The sequence below is a fragment of the Hippichthys cyanospilos genome, chromosome 16 (genome assembly GCF_059441005.1).
Source record: "Hippichthys cyanospilos isolate Australia breed blue-spotted pipefish chromosome 16, RoL_Hcya_1.0, whole genome shotgun sequence".
NCBI lineage: Eukaryota > Metazoa > Chordata > Actinopteri > Syngnathiformes > Syngnathidae > Hippichthys > Hippichthys cyanospilos.
In genome coordinates this window covers 12,243,920-12,259,751 of record NC_142384.1, presented here as the reverse complement: position 1 = coordinate 12,259,751, position 15,832 = coordinate 12,243,920, and the positions used below count along the sequence as shown (strand labels likewise).

Below are 15,832 nucleotides of genomic sequence, written 5' to 3'. Positions count from 1 at the left end.
CATGATATTTGTTGCACCCCCCGGGATGTTGCCGGGCATTGCACATGGGAATACAATGAAATAACAAGATAACAAGATAAAAGCCTGGTGTCGGGCTTCAAAGCGGAACGATAGCTTGAATAGAAGAGTTGGTTGCTAGTACAAAACAAGGCAGCATTCATTGAAGGCAGCGGCCGTAACCAAGCCCACATTCATGAGATGCGTATACATACATACACTCATGAATATGAAGGAGTCAATATACAACCATCTAATGTAATTTGCAATTGAAACACAGCTCTTCTCCCAGATGATCCTTAGGGAATTAGCTGGTCAAGATCCTCAAGTCCGATAAATTCATCTTTAATGAGGATAAGTCTAATCAAACATGAAAGTTTGGACAGGGAGTTGGGAAAAAGATGAAAGGTCAGGGGTTAATAGTTCACAGTGGGATTCAGCTTCCGTCCATATTAACAGAAGTAAATATTCAGTATTCTGAGTTCTGAAGACTATTCTAACCAGGGTTGCACATAAGTGGTACGCAGGTACGGTATGCATGCGCGACAGAAATCACTGTCCTGTTACTCATCTGAGTAAAAATTGAGTAAAAAAAAAAAAGAGACAAAATTATGTGCACCCCTGTATATATGTACACACATCCACAGCTCGTGGCCATAGGTGAGTGTAGGAACGTAGATTGACTTATGAAGAGTACTCACGGTGATTATTTTCTTAAGCCTAATTAATGTTCAGTAATTTATCGCACCTTTGCATCAGCATCAGGCCCACTTCTGTTAGTATCTGGCTGCTGCCACCCCCAAGGACAAGGCTAAATTGCAGTATCCTTGACTCACATCTGTCACCTCGACAGGGCCTGTACCCCTCCAGGACCTACAGATGTGCAGCAAAGATGGTGGCCGACCCGTTTTATCACATTTATCCTGGTCACATCCTGTGTCACACTCTTTTGTCCATTTCCATCCAACATTAGGCCTGAGTCCCGCAGCCTCAGCAGTGGCGGACAGTCGAGAGAAGGTGCAAAGTCTACCACACGCCATCATTACTGCATTACTTGAAAATTAAACAAAACAAACAAATACTGAGAGTAAAATAAAAATGTTTTGATCTGTATTTACAGTAATTCACCATCCATTTGGGGGAATATTATCGAAACCTATCTATGGAATCTATCTATCTATCTATCTATGGATGTATTCAGTATATACTTATATCAATCTACTCATCCATCTATCATCCTGTGAGGAGGAGGAATTGCACTCAGAAGCAGATAGAACACAGGAGTGGAAAAGTAGTCTTAATCTGCAAAAATCCAAAGTAAAACTAGAAAGACTTACAATTGGGATTTGATTAAAAAAAATAAAATTGGAAAACTAGACTCAGAAACTAGACTCGAACTCAGAAACCAGACATTCTGACATCGCATCATTCAGAACTTTGAGCTTAAATACAGTCAGACATTATTCTTGTGTGAGATATTAAAACAAACTGAAGAGCCGTAGAAACTAACTGCATAGTAACTGATACATCAATGAACAAACCACCAGCAAATACAGGGTCCTGTGTGACATGGTCATAATACATAAAAATGACAAAATATGACAATGACCATTATGACAGAGGTGACAAATATACGATCATAGCGCCTGCATAGCAACTGTGACCTGAAGGAACAAACCAGTCTGTGAATATGGGATCCTATGAGACTAAAGCCATAAATAAATAAATGTCTATTATGTCAAAGGGGACACTGCAAGGAAAAAAACAGTCACAATGGTAAATAGAAGATCCTTTTCGACAAGGGTCATAAAAAAAAAAAAAAAAAGGCAGAGTATGGCAAATACAAAAGGATTATGACAAAGGTGACAAATACATGGCCAAAGCAACTGCATAGCAACTGATTGCAAAGAATAGCACACATATGGTGAAGAGAATGACTTAGCACCATAACAGGCTAGCGAAAGGCTACTTCAAATTTTTAGCCAGCATCTCAGTTTAAACCAAGTGATAATTGAACAATAAAAAAACTTGATTGATAAAAGCAACACAAAACAAATCTTCACAATTGTGGACTTAATTTTGACACTACTACTTGACAAAACTAGAAAACACAAAGACTAGCGTCCTTTCGAAAGTGTATGTAGCCATCTGGTTAGAGCTTTTTGCGCCTTCTCAATGTCACATTTAGCGCCGCACAATCTCAAGGTGTAAATCCCTGACAAATCTGTTATTCCAGCCGGACACCATCTCCTTGCTCAAGGTGCTACCAGTGCAATAAATTAACATTTGTTGTCATCGATCCGCACCCTGCCTACTTAACCGGAATGTGGAACATGCGATCATCTTCACGACTGGAGCGAAGGAATTTTGCAGCTAAGCTATCTTATTGTGGAGAATTTACACAATGTCCTCTCAGATTTTTGTTCTCTTTTTGATGACACAGGGACGCGAGGGGAGGTTTCTGGCCGGCGCCCTGTGAATCCTTTGGCCCCGTATTGATCGCATGCTTCAATAGCCCTATATTGATTGTCCCTCTTTCCCTGCATAGGGATCAGTCATGCACCTGGCCACTGATGCTCTGTGGCCAGTGCTGTTTTCTGCTCGCCAAGCAGGGAGATTACAGACAAGTCGCTCTAGGCCGCCGTTTCAAATGACTGACCAAAGATGAAATCTCAGCCATAAACAGTGTCATGCGGTAATACTACAACTGTACACCGTTCGTTTGTTGCTGTACTCATTTTCTGGTAATCACGCCGTGCGCATCTGTGGGAGGCATTAAGTGTTTGTGTCTGTCTGCCGGATGTTGTGTAATCATGCAAATCGGCTCAGCGCACGCTGCTTTCTAGGTAATGCCAGAGACTCAACATGGTTCAGCAACTTCCCACTTCCTTTTTGTGAAACTAATTTATTAGACGGCGAGGCTAAAAAGGAGCAACAAAGTCAAGGGGAGAAGATGAGCATATTTCAACATATCTCTCATAAGGCTGAAAGATTAGGGCCGAAATAATAATCATAACTGTTTTGGTCAATATTGAAATCACAATTAATCACGATTGGGTTTGGTCAAACTTGTTTACCTACTTAGAACCAAGCACATTATATTATTTTAAGCAAATTTTAATCAGTTAGCAGTGAAAAATGTAGTTTTCCATCATTTCAAACTAACTTTCTTCCAATTTTTTGCCGGTCGGATTTTTTAAAATGGGTCTCAATTTACAGCTAGCACTTTATATATTAGGAATCAGGTATGTATATGTATATATTAGGAATCAGAAACTCAACACCATTTCACACTGGTAAATAATATATTAGGGTGAGAAAAGAAGATGCTTTTGTCATGCAAACATGTGGGAAACATTGCCCCCTGGTGGTAGGATAAAAACGTGCTCGACATGTACGGTAGTTGGCTTTTTAAACGTTAGTATCGCCGAGGATCAGCTTAATTAATTGTGGCAGCCAACATTGTGATTACGATGAATTGATGTGATTACGAAAATTTGACTAATTGTGCAGCCCTAATTTCTCTTATCAACTGGAAGTATGCATCATTTGTGGTAGGAACGCACTGAAATTTAAATATTTGGCTGGAACCAAAATTGAGAAACATTTGGCTGAATAGCAAAAACAGATACACAAAACCCATTCGACTTTGGAGAAATGGCTGTAAAAATTAGGTCAGAGTGTAAACGCTGCTAAAATATCATATTCTTGAAGAGCGTTGAAGATTATCTAGGATAATCAAGGTCTTAGTCTTAGGACCATGTCGGCCGAAAAGCTTTAAAGTAGGAAGCCAATGGGACACAAATGAACCTGGAGACCTTTTTGGCCATATGGCAAAGTTGATTGATGTGCCATTTTGGGCATTACGGTTACTCACTTTGATTGCTGCAAATAAATTTGAGTCCTAGTGAATGAGCGCTTTTAATGCCTAATAACATCCAGGCATTATGCTAGGACATCATAAATGGGATATTTAATTGCCGTCTTATTACCAGCAATGGACAGTCAACAAGTCAGAAAGCCACTCTGCTTGCCCACTTTCATGTCACCGGTGTGCTAGGGCCTATCCCAGCTGACTTGGGGCAAAAATTATATATATATATATATATATATATGTATTTACATATGATTTAATATTTCAACCATGACAACAAAAATGCTTTCATGTGACATCAGACTACTTCCCCTTAAACATCTTACAGGGTGATTATTTACTTTAATCACCCGTGTTTGCCAATGGAATCAAGTATAAACAAATTACCAGTGAAAGAAAGTAAGATTAATGATGTGTTATCAGATCAAAGGCAGAGACACGCATCAGTGCACAGCAGGGCCCTTCTGATGATTTATTATTTCTATCGGTTTAACAGAAAGGGAAGCAGACTACCACATTTGTGAGGTTCGGGGTTCTCGATGTGCTCGCGCTCTGAAAGGCTCCGGCTCGTCTTGGACACTGAGCTACCGCTTGGGAAAACGGATGGTTGATTGTCTAACAAGCATGTCGCCTCGTGTGATCAATACATTCAAATTAAACTCTCACAACTGAGCGATTCTTCCATAGCGAGCTTAAAAGACCTCTAGACGGATGCAGGAGGGTGTGAAGAAGCCGTGAAAAAGTGGCACAAGAGATGCTGGCAGAGTTAGAAGATGCACTTTTTAACATATGCTTTTTTTTCTTAAACAAAATGAACTAACTCTAACTAACAGCCCCAAACTAGTCTTTAATCTGTACTTTGCAACATGTGCCTTATCATATATAATATGGTAGATTGCTCTGCCATAAAAAAAACAGCATATGACACGTTCCTCATTTTTTTCATTTAGTCGGTGCTTACCCTTAACATTTACTTGTCTTGTGCATGTGGCAAGGCAACGAGTCATCATCACTTTGGAAGTTGTTGGCTCCAATTTCACTTCCCGAGCCCCTGTGGATACACAGCAGATGCTCAGCTGCTAAATAAGGACAATTTTCTTGCGCTAATACAGTTTGGAGAGGAGCGATACACTACACGTAGCTCTCTTGCTACTTTCCATCCATCTATTCATCTATCCATCTATCTATCATCCATTCATCCCTCCCTCCCTCTATCCATCCATCTATCTATCTATCCATCCATCCATCCATCCATTGATCCAAAACCTGTCAAAATTAAAGCATTTCTTTGGACGCTAATTTTAATGCAGTTCTAAAGATACAAAACTTTGCTAGCTGCAATCAAACTTAGATTTTCTGGAACAAAGACAAAGATGTTCATTGAGCAATTTTATTTCAATTAGTTGGTTGACGGCTCTCTGAGATTATCAAAAATGTGGCGATTTTGCAAAGCCAAGCTAAAACGCCGTATTAGTTGTCCATCTTTGGCGTACAGAACAAAACACCCTGCTCAAGTTACCACCACGGGGCCTTGTAAATGCTCCTGAAGTGTGGCAGGAGGGAGAAAAACTGCAATGAAGAATAAGATTTATAGTTTTGTTCTATAGTTGTGTTTTCTGGAAAAAATATGCATTAAAACAACAAACAAAGCTATTTCAAAAGTCTTTGAAAAAAAGTATTCTATTTAATGATTTCACAATAATTCCAAGAATTTACTCAAATGTGAGTAAGTAATAAAATAAAATCTGTGTAGAAAACAAATGATCAAACATGATCAATAATGACTAGCTGTTCTGCAATTAATATAGCATTTTTCCCGCTTTATGGCATCAACAACTGTCATAACCTGTGGGCTTTGCTGTGTTTATGTTGTTTTGCCTCCCTCTTCAGGCGTCTTTCGGTACTTGCTCATATGAGATTTTTGTTTTTATACATTTTTTGAACTAATTGTAAATGTGTGTGTGTATATTGCCTTCCTTCGATGCATGTTTCCACCAATTCCAAGTGGATCTAAAAATTGCCCCTACGGTGTCAAAACGGACGTAGCAGTTGTCGTACAAAAACGAGAGGATGTTGCGCACCACTAAAACAGAAAGACAAGAACACATTCACTCTTATTTTGTACTGGTTTTCATGCTGTTTGGGGACCAATTTTTAAGGAGCCACAAAAAACACACCCTCACGTACGCACACAATGGAGAGGAGCTCTCCGGCGGAGGAGAGCAACTTGCCCAGTGTGGGCCTACAGTACACGCTCAGCAGAGCGCCTAATTGCACTGATAAATTTGAGAGGGGAAACAAAAGCTCCCAGGAAGCAGAGAACCTCACATGAACCTGCAGATGGAGGGAGGTGTTTAATAGGTGCACCTTACCAGCACATTAACAGCACTGCACACACTTAAGACTAAAGTGAGTTCATGAGGCTCAAAATGAACAAAGCTTCACCATTTTGCACCGCAGTAGGAGTTCACCCCTTCATGCCTTTCGAGACTTTAAATAGTCCAGTAACGCAAATAGTACTTAAGCAGCATTTTCTCTTACTCCCAAGAAATATGTTACAATACACACATACCTTAAATGACTTTTTTTTTTTTTCTTCGTCAAGCTGGGAGTAAGCTGGACGTGTCAAGATTAGTCCTGCAAGTTGGCACATTTCACAGTATTGTTTCCTTAAAAATGTTGAAACAACAGTGGAGCTCATTGGTGAGGAAACTCCATCTGTTTGGCACTGCTCAGCAAATTAGGAAAAGAAATGTGAAAAGAGAGCAAGACTAAATCAGCAGAAAACAACACCAACATGGAGTATAAATAATTAACACTAACCTTACAGAAGGCGAAAAAAGCGGATGCTCTTGGTCTTCTGGGTTCCTTTTTAGATGATTCTGCGCAATTCTAGAGCAGTGGTTCACAAATGGCAGTATGAGTTCTCGCAGGGGTGCGTGACGCACTTTAGAGTTTCAATAAGATTTGAAATGGTAACAGCAGGTAACAGCAAATCTGATTTAATGCTTTTTAATAATGTGACAGGAACAGAATATTCTTTTCAAATTAAGAGCAAATTAATTGGAACATAAAGCAATGTTTTGCTTAGTTGTATTATAGTGACCTGTAGAAAAGTGTGAATTGCTAAGAGTTGTGTGAGTTTTATTTTTGATACATTATGCTAAATAATATAATTAAACTAGTATCTGAATGTAATATCATTTAGAGAAGATGAGGGGTAAGACTAGATAGATGACTAGCATTTAGTGCAACCTGTTGAGCCTGGAATTGGGCTTCTCCCACTTGCGGTCCCTTCTGAAGTTTTCTTCCTTTCCCCAAATGATGTTTTTGAGTTTTTTTTCTTCGTCTTTTAGGCAATTTGTGTATTTGTGATGTCGTGTGTCACTATCTTTGATTTCTTTTTCACCTGTGAGACTGTAGTGATACAATAAAAAAATAAAGAACAACAGAGTTCAGCAGTCAGAATTTGATCAATTTTCTTTATTGTATAATTTCCCAATGGGCCAATTATACAACAGCGTGGCAGTTGTGTTCAATACATTTATTTTGGATAAAATCAAGTTGAAAAGAAGTCCAAAATATTGTAGTAGTTTTTTTTTTTTTCTGAGGGGGAGGGTGTGGCCGAGTGTCAGCGCGAACAGACACCCGAGTCGTCTTTCATTCGTGTTTGTAGCCTCGCTTTGGTATTTGTAATGTAATGCAATCATATGAGACTTTGAAATTCATGAGCGTCTTGATGTTTCGCCCTTCGCCACAACCTTGTCTCATGCATAATGGGAATTTGAGTGCGCTTCGGAGTTAAAGGAGATGATCTGTCTCTTATTTTTACTCTCACCGCTTCTTTGAGAGCGTTGCGTGCTTGAGAGGCTGCAGCCAAAACCTCTTAACACAACAACTTAACACATCTCTAAAACACGTTTTTTTTTTTTTCTCAACCTCAAAAGGATGCAAAGGCAGCGCACATGAAGAATTCAAATCCCTCGGCTCCTCCGACAAGTGTCAATCACTTTGATGTGGTATTTGCTTGCGCAACTTCACCTGGAGCACTAAATAACAAATGGCGAATGCAGGTCCAATCCAAACAATGCAACATTCATTGAAATGAAAATATTCTTTGAAGTAGGCAGAGATGATTAAAAGCGCAACAAACATCACTTTAATTGCGCGCATGCAAAATAAGAGCCGCCTTTTGTTGCTTTGCTGATTTGGAAGGTGAACTTTATTTTGTGCCTTATTTTTTCCACAGCAGAGAGAACTTTATTGCAAGCGCAGCATTTAGAAAATGTTTTTTTTTTTTTTGCTTTGCAAGACATGATTTACTATTTCGTCTTTTATGCGCCGGTAAAAACTGATGTGAACTTTTCTTTTGCTTTTTATGATGACTCATTCAATTGATTATGGCGAAACAATAGTTTGTTACTGGTAGAGAACATTCTCGGTGCAATTAAGATAGCGGCGAGCCATCAGGGCCAGCAAAGCCCTCATCAGGTTCAACATTTGTGCACACACCTTGCAAACTGTACACATGGCAGTTTTTCTCCTAATTTTGTAAATGCTTTTAAGGGCCTAATAAGTTATTTATGAATATTATTCTTCCCTGAGCCACTCAAATTGTTCAGTAGCATCAGTTCTATCCATATGAAAGATGGTATGGTCAATTTTTGTAGTTTGTGACGTGATGATGACACCCTTAAGTCGTAAGACATAACCATTAACTGGTCTCTACCGCCACCTACTGTCTTGAGGTGAAACACAAGTCAACAATTTTCTGCTTGCTAACAGTTTTAACCCGACTCAAAGGAATGTTGCAAAAATGGCAGAAAATCAATGTCATAAATCCTATTAAAATCAATCTCAAAATTTGTCATAATGGTTTTTTATGGTCGAAAATTTGGACAATGATTATTTCTGTGCAAAAAAAAAAAAATTGCACGTCCAGCTGCAATCACACGGAAATGTCAGAATCGTTGCATTTTGAAATTTTTCATGTTTTGATCATCTGCCAAAAATTTCAGCTCCCTAGTGTTTTTTTCCCCTATTGATTCTTTTATGGTACAATAAAAACAATCAAAGAAATATCCCTTATTTGTAATATAATGCCAGAAGGGTTAAAAACTATCAGAAGTTGAATTGACATAGAATGTTCATATATCAGGTTTTTGGTCATTTCAAAATTTGCAATGTGAGGTGTGATATGAACTCATTTACTCCAAATATGGATATTTGACGTCTATAGCCGCCAATGGCAGCGTATGAGTTAAGAGGTGGATTTTGCCCAAGTAATGTATGATTGTATTTAATCATAACATTTGATTAGCTGTAGTTCCAAAGGTCATGCATGGGTTTTCCTCCTCAATGTGCTCAGCCAGTCTTACTATTCTGCTGCAAATGTAAAAAGACCATCCCTCAGAAGCGTCACAAACGTTCTACCAAATGTGCCTTCTTTTTTCTCGTTACAGTAAATTGCATAAGCCTGAATGCTTGAACTGGGATTTAAAATCACCCTGTTGCAAAGGCAGCTCATCAAATGAGTGAACTGCCTCAATTCCTCCCTGAATAAATCTTTTACGGCAAGAACCATTTCTGCAACATTGTAGCCATTTTTTGTGTGTGTGTGTGTGTGTGTGGAGCCATTATCTCACACGCCAGCGGGCCAGGTGTTGAGGAAAGCTGTCAGCAATCCGTCATGATGAAAGCACAGCGGCGCAGAAAACGGCATTGTCAGCAGTGTTCCTCAGCTCAAGGTTTCCGCTTGTCACGCCTCCCCTCCCTCGACGCGCGCAGCACAAGGTAAGGAAGGAGCAGAAGGGGGAGTGAGTCGGATGCGGTGACGATGGGACACTCGGAAGCAACTTGTGAAGTGATAAGCTTCAGCCATTAGCGCCCATCTTCTAACACGCTTTGTAGACTCACACTGGGAGCGACGAGAATACACGGTGGCGACCGCGGAGGAGAAGGAAGATTAGTGGAGCCCACTGTGGATGCCTGTCACCCAAAAGCATGCTTGCGAACAAACCTATAAGAGATTTTAAAGGTGACCTCTGCTACGGTTTGATGATGTAACGAAGCGTCAAGGATGGAGAATTTACTGTACCTAATACAAATAATTGTAGTACAATTCTACGATGCTCAAATCACAAGGGCAGTCGCAAGGAGCTGGATTAAGATCTAAATGATGCTGCATATTAAATGAAACACACCAGTAATGCAAAAAAGTCCAAAATTATTCCATTTTAATTCTAGGCAGCCCAATTAGGATTTGCATTTTTGTTACAGGAGAAATTTGTTGACATATGTTAAGTTCAGTATTTTTCAGTCCACAGGGTTAAATGAAGTAGCAAGGAATTTTATTTTAAAATGCCAAACTAAAAAGTTGGCATAAGGAACTTCTGGCTACAGGGCAGGTGGTTCATGTCTGTCTGTTGGTCTGTCTAATCAAAAAATTTGGGGTCTAAAATTACAGTTTAAAAAAAAAAGATCATCCCAGTAGTCGGGTCAATTTGTCAAAACAATGCAAATTTTGAGGTCTTGTACAAAACACCCCATTTTGGGGGATTAGTGCAAAACAACCCAGAAAGTTTAGTCAAAATGACACAAATATTGGGTCAGTGATTTTTTTTTTGTTTGGGCCGCATAATGGTGTTCTTTTTAAACCACCTGTTTCTAGTATTTGCTTTTGATACACAACAATTATTTATCAACAGATTCATACAGTATATCTACATAAATTTAAATCTCACTTCATGCTGTCTGTCTGTTTGCCTACACATATATATATATATATATATATATGAAGTATCTATCAGGAATATGTTTTTTACTCAGTATCAGCTTGTATTGAACCTCAACATGTAACAATGTTGATTTACAGTCACCATATTAGATAATATATCATATTGCCTATTTCCCAGAAGAGACTGTGATACCATCAGTACTTGGAAAAACCCCTCCCCCCAGGGCACTTTGTCCTGATGGATTACTGGATGCCCTTTCTATACATGGCAGTGATGTACGGGTATGTATGTACATGTTTGCGTTCCCCATGAGGATAAATGTCTATGAGAATAATGGGAGTACAATAGTTGTAATATTGTGTCATGTTGTGAAGTTTTGATCAACCACAACCCGAGCATGCATGCATGCATATATATATATATATATATATATATATATATATATATATATATATATATATATATATATAGGCAAAGTAATAAGATAATAAAAACTCACATTGACATCAGTTATTCAGGGCATACACATCGAACATTTATTGCTGTGTATTCAGGCTTTAACCTTTGTTGCCATATTGGATGACATTTGTCTCAGAAAAGACATAAGGATAAACCCTTCAAGCTAAAACAGCCCTTGGTTGTTTTGCGTTTAACCTTAGCTCTCAGGCGTCGTCGTCTTCTTCATCATCATCATCATGTCACCATCACCTCACCTGAAGTCATGTAACAAACACATGCACGCTGGCACGCACATACATGAGTGATTTCGCATGAGTTGGAAGGGAGGAAAAAGATTCTTTTTACACCAGTCAAAATCAAGGCTATGATCTTAACTAACTCTAAAAATCAGGCTTAACGATCAGCATCACATTTTTAGGCTTGAAGTGATTCAGCATGTGGCAAACCCCCAAAAGTCATTTTGCATGAAAAGATGCACTTGTGCTCAGTGTTACGCTGCATTGCTACAACAGCAGATGGGCGGCAAAGGAGATATTCGTTAATCTGGGTGACATTTCTATGATAAACACAGAGAATTGCAAATCCAGACCGAAACATTATGTCCGTGAGCATTACGCTTGAGTCAATACGGCTGCTCCCATCTGCTAATGACTCATCATGTGCAACTAAAAAGGAGGAGTGGCTGTCTTGCTAAGAGATGTGAAAGAAGGAACAAGTTTACATTTTTTGCTTCATTGTTTTGGACACATTGAAAAATGGTATAAAACTGGAAGCCACCGGCGGACAAAACGACGCGACGCATCGGGACGGACTTTAAACATGGGGGCGAGGTAATGGCCGCGATTTGCATGTGCCTATTCTCTTTTCTACAAAAATAGTGGAATAGAAATCACATGGTCATCACCCAACACTGACGTCTGAACACACATTTGTATATAGGTAAAAATCGAGATTAAGTTAAATGCATTTCCATCATGCAAGTCAAGGTCCCTTGCAAACCTTTTGCGGTTTCGTCATCGCATCTCAAACGCTGTGAGGGGAAGTACTGTCAAAAGGAGTGTGCTTTAAATCTCACTGGCTATAAAGTCCGAAACCGTCTAGTAAGAGATGCGAGAGATAACAAAAAAAGAAATAAATAATTATAATTACAAATCTCACCAAGGTCATGTCACGCCTCGGCTATCTGATCCGATACAACTCGCCCCCCTTTTGCGAAAACGCCGCTGAATGGATGAGAACTATTTCATTCAATATGTTGGCTACCTGAGGCAGTGCTCACTCGGACCCCCGCCCACGCCGGTGAACTCTTCTTCACCTCGCATATTCCTGTGATGTCAGCAGAAGCTCTGGAGCCAGTCAGAGCGGGACCCGTTGTTTCCGTCTGCCTGAACAGATGGACATTAGATCCGCTTTCTGTCTTTCCGGCCAAACAAATGACCCGACCTTTCCGTCACTATGGTCGACCTTTAGCCTCGCCACGGTATATTCCGTCACCCGGAAGTCTCCTTCCGACTTACCTGTTGCACTGCCTCACAATACTGCGTTCATGGTTAGCTAGCCCTAACTCACTTAACCCCAAATCGGTTTGGGAGGTTCCATTTTTGCATTTTTCAGCATCAGCCCCGAACGCCTCCCTAGCATATCGGGCTACCTGGTTCCTCTCGTAGAACCATCCTCTCATGCCTAGCCTTAGCACTTAGGCCCCAACTTTGCACTGCAGCATAACCAAGACCAAGTCCCTAGATTGCACGATTGCACAAAATAGGTCTCGGGTAGATCACAAATGTATCGAGAGAGGTCCATGGGGGGATAGATGAGGGTTGGAAATGCAGGCAGACCTCTCTTTCACTCGTGGGAATAGAGAGTGCAAGGGATCAACAAAGGGTTTGTATCCAAGGAACGTAGACAAAGAGTCAGCAGTAGGTTTCATCTGTTTTTGCGAAAAGGCCCTACAGTTGTTTGGCTTGAGCTTTTCCCTCGGAATCCTTGCGACCCGTCTCCGATTTCGTCCCCGTCTCCTCTTTTCGCCTCGGCTAACACCCCCGACCAGGGGTTGGCCAAGAAACCCTGGGGGTCCATAAGCTCCAGGCCGAGAATCTCCCTGCGGGTCTCTCTTCCTCTGGATGACAGCAGCAGTCCCCCTTGGTCCAGGCTTCCCGTGCTATTGCACTTTTTGACCGCTCCCCCAGGATACGCCAGGGAACCGGGTGACAGCAGCGACGTCAGCGACAAGCTGCTCATCGTCTCAGACAAGTGTTCGCTGTTGCCCGCTTGACTGGACCCGCAACCACCGATGGAGGACCCGATGACTATGCCCAGGTCCTCGTCCGAAGGGTCGATGGAGTCGTCCCGTGTGAATCCCGGACTTGTGCTACCTCGCCCGCTGCTTTGGCTCCGCTGTTGGCCGACGGTGGCCTGGAGGGTGAGCGCCGACGAAGGGCTCGGCCTCAGTCTCAGGGTCTGGACCGGGGACGAAATGCTCGTGTTTTCTTGACGGAGAGGGCACTCGTGTGGTAAAGGAGCTGCTGGCAAGTCTATGTTTTGCGGGGGAGAGATGCTGAAGCTCAGTCCTTCTTCCAGGGTGGTCTGGAGGCTCCCTTCCGAGCTGCCGGTCGCCAGTGACGAGTCACTGTGGGATGGATACTGCAGAGGTGGGAAAGGAAGTGCGGTATGAGTCAAGGGGACTTATTTTGTCGATTAATCAATATATTGGATCAAAGCAATCCCCAAGTCAAAATCAAAGAACCAAGAATGAAGAAATAATGGCTGATTGAAAAGGGCTACTGCTGAAGCAATGCTTATAATCGCAGCACCCTTATTATCATTCACTCCAGCTGAGTCAAATAATTACATCACTGATAAGATCTTTTACCCAAAGAGGCTAAATACAGCAAATTTGCAAATAAAATCATACCTAATTAGGTAAGTATCAATGGGAGGGAGCCACCTGGTGAAAATGCGAATTTTACAGGGGAGCGAGAAAAGATGAAAAACCAAGCCATGTTGAAGACAGTGAAGTGGTGTTGGTTCATTTTTCATGCTATTTTCTACTAAATTCACCGTTAGGTGCAAGTCACTACTTTGCAGATTAATCAGATGGCATGTTTTATAGCATGGAATACAGAACAAAATTGACAATTACGCTGTGAACGTTTTTTTTGCATTTTTCTCAAAACGGGGGTCTGGAACGACATAGTTAAAACACTCAAAGAAATAAAATGAAACGCGCTTCCAAGCTTGGGTTATCTGCATTGTTTATTATGCAAAATGATTGCGTTTCCGGTTTGATCTGCAGCTAAAATGTTGATCATTGGATTCCAAATATTTGACTTGAATTCACTGCCATGATAATCACCCTGCTTGTATGGGAGTCTACTATAAACAGATATTTACAGTAAAGAAGATGAAATTAGCGTTTGAAAAATCTTCAGTTTTAAAACGCATTTAAAACATTCACCAAAAATACTGATATGATAACCAATTAGTTATTCCATTGTACTGTATCTTATTATCTCAGCTCTCAGAGGCATTCATACTGTACCTTACCTGAGTACACAGTATCTTGCTGTGGCCTCCGGGGGAACGGAACGCAGCCCAAGAAGCGGGGGAGGTCAACCTAAGGCGTCTCGACAACCTCAGGCTCCTGCTGCGGGGAGGTGCTGGGATGGCCGCTCCTGTCGAGTGGAAGAACTCTGCAGGCTGGGGGAGCAACGAAGAGACGCTGCGTCCTTCTTCTTTTGCCTCTGCGGTTCTTTCTTTGATGCTGACGTTGGACACGTCACCTTTGGAGGGACATGATTTCATCCAATTGAGATGCAGGCTACAACTCCAAAAACTGATTCAAGCTTTAAATACATTACATTTATGAATATCTAAAAAGCAAGGCTCATTCATACGATCTAAAAAGACTTGAGTTAAAAGCAACCCAATTTCGAGGGGGGAAAAAAACGCGTACCCGATATTGGGGTTGATGTGACCCAACTTTCTGGATTGATTTGCACATAACCGCCTAACCTGCTCGTTTTGTTCAAGGCAACCTAAAAATAATTGTTTTGTGGAAAACAATCCAAAAAGTTGGTTCAAATTGACCTAAATATTGGGTTAGTGATTGGGTTGTTTTTAACCAAACTGTTTTTATAGTATATAATTGATCAATGCTTTTTAAGAATGTATTATGTACTGTAAGGCAAAAAGGTTATTTATGATGCACCTAATGCAATCATTTTGTTTTTTTTTTTTTACATGGTTTACTCAAGTACATTGCACTTTTAAAACTGTCAAATTCAAAATCACCCGATTTTGGTCATAAATTAGAATGACCTTTTAGCTGGTTCAATTTGACCGAATTTAATGGGCTGTTTTATACAAAACATAACTATTTTATACAGAACAACCTCATAAATTGCGTTGAGTTGATACAAAGCAACTCAAAGCTGGGTCAAATTGACCCAAGTTGACAGTTGATTACTATTTATTTTATTTGATATATTATTATTATTATTTATATATTTTTTCTTTCTTGCTTTAACCCATTTTTTTTTTGTTTAAACATTTTAAAAACAATTTATAAACCCAAGTTTAGATTCTAAAAAAACAGTTAGGTAAAAAAAAAAAAACAATTTGGTTCAGACTACTCGACCATTTGGGGAAAATTTGACCTAATTTCCCATCCCAAAAAAGATAAAAATAAAATAAAATATAAAACACAAAGAAATTAAAGTCATTTTATATAAAATACCCAGCATGTTGGTTCAAATGAACCCAG

The 15,832-nt window shown here is 40.2% G+C and overlaps 1 protein-coding gene across 3 annotated transcripts in view; it reads right to left on the bottom strand.

Moving 5' to 3' along the window:
* Nucleotides 1-11,124: 11,124 nt before the first annotated feature.
* Nucleotides 11,125-15,832, bottom strand: part of LOC148410621 (voltage-dependent T-type calcium channel subunit alpha-1I-like) — a 72,824-nt gene continuing 68,116 nt past the window's right edge. For all 3 annotated transcript variants that reach the window (XM_088436601.1, XM_088436599.1, XM_088436600.1), the window contains 2 exons: nucleotides 14,614-14,849; nucleotides 11,125-13,710 (listed from right to left, as the gene is read on the bottom strand). In XM_088436601.1, coding sequence (XP_088292727.1) covers nucleotides 12,994-13,710; nucleotides 14,614-14,849 — 953 coding nt within the window. In that variant the 3' untranslated portion in view covers nucleotides 11,125-12,993. The remainder of the gene's footprint in view (nucleotides 13,711-14,613; nucleotides 14,850-15,832) is intronic.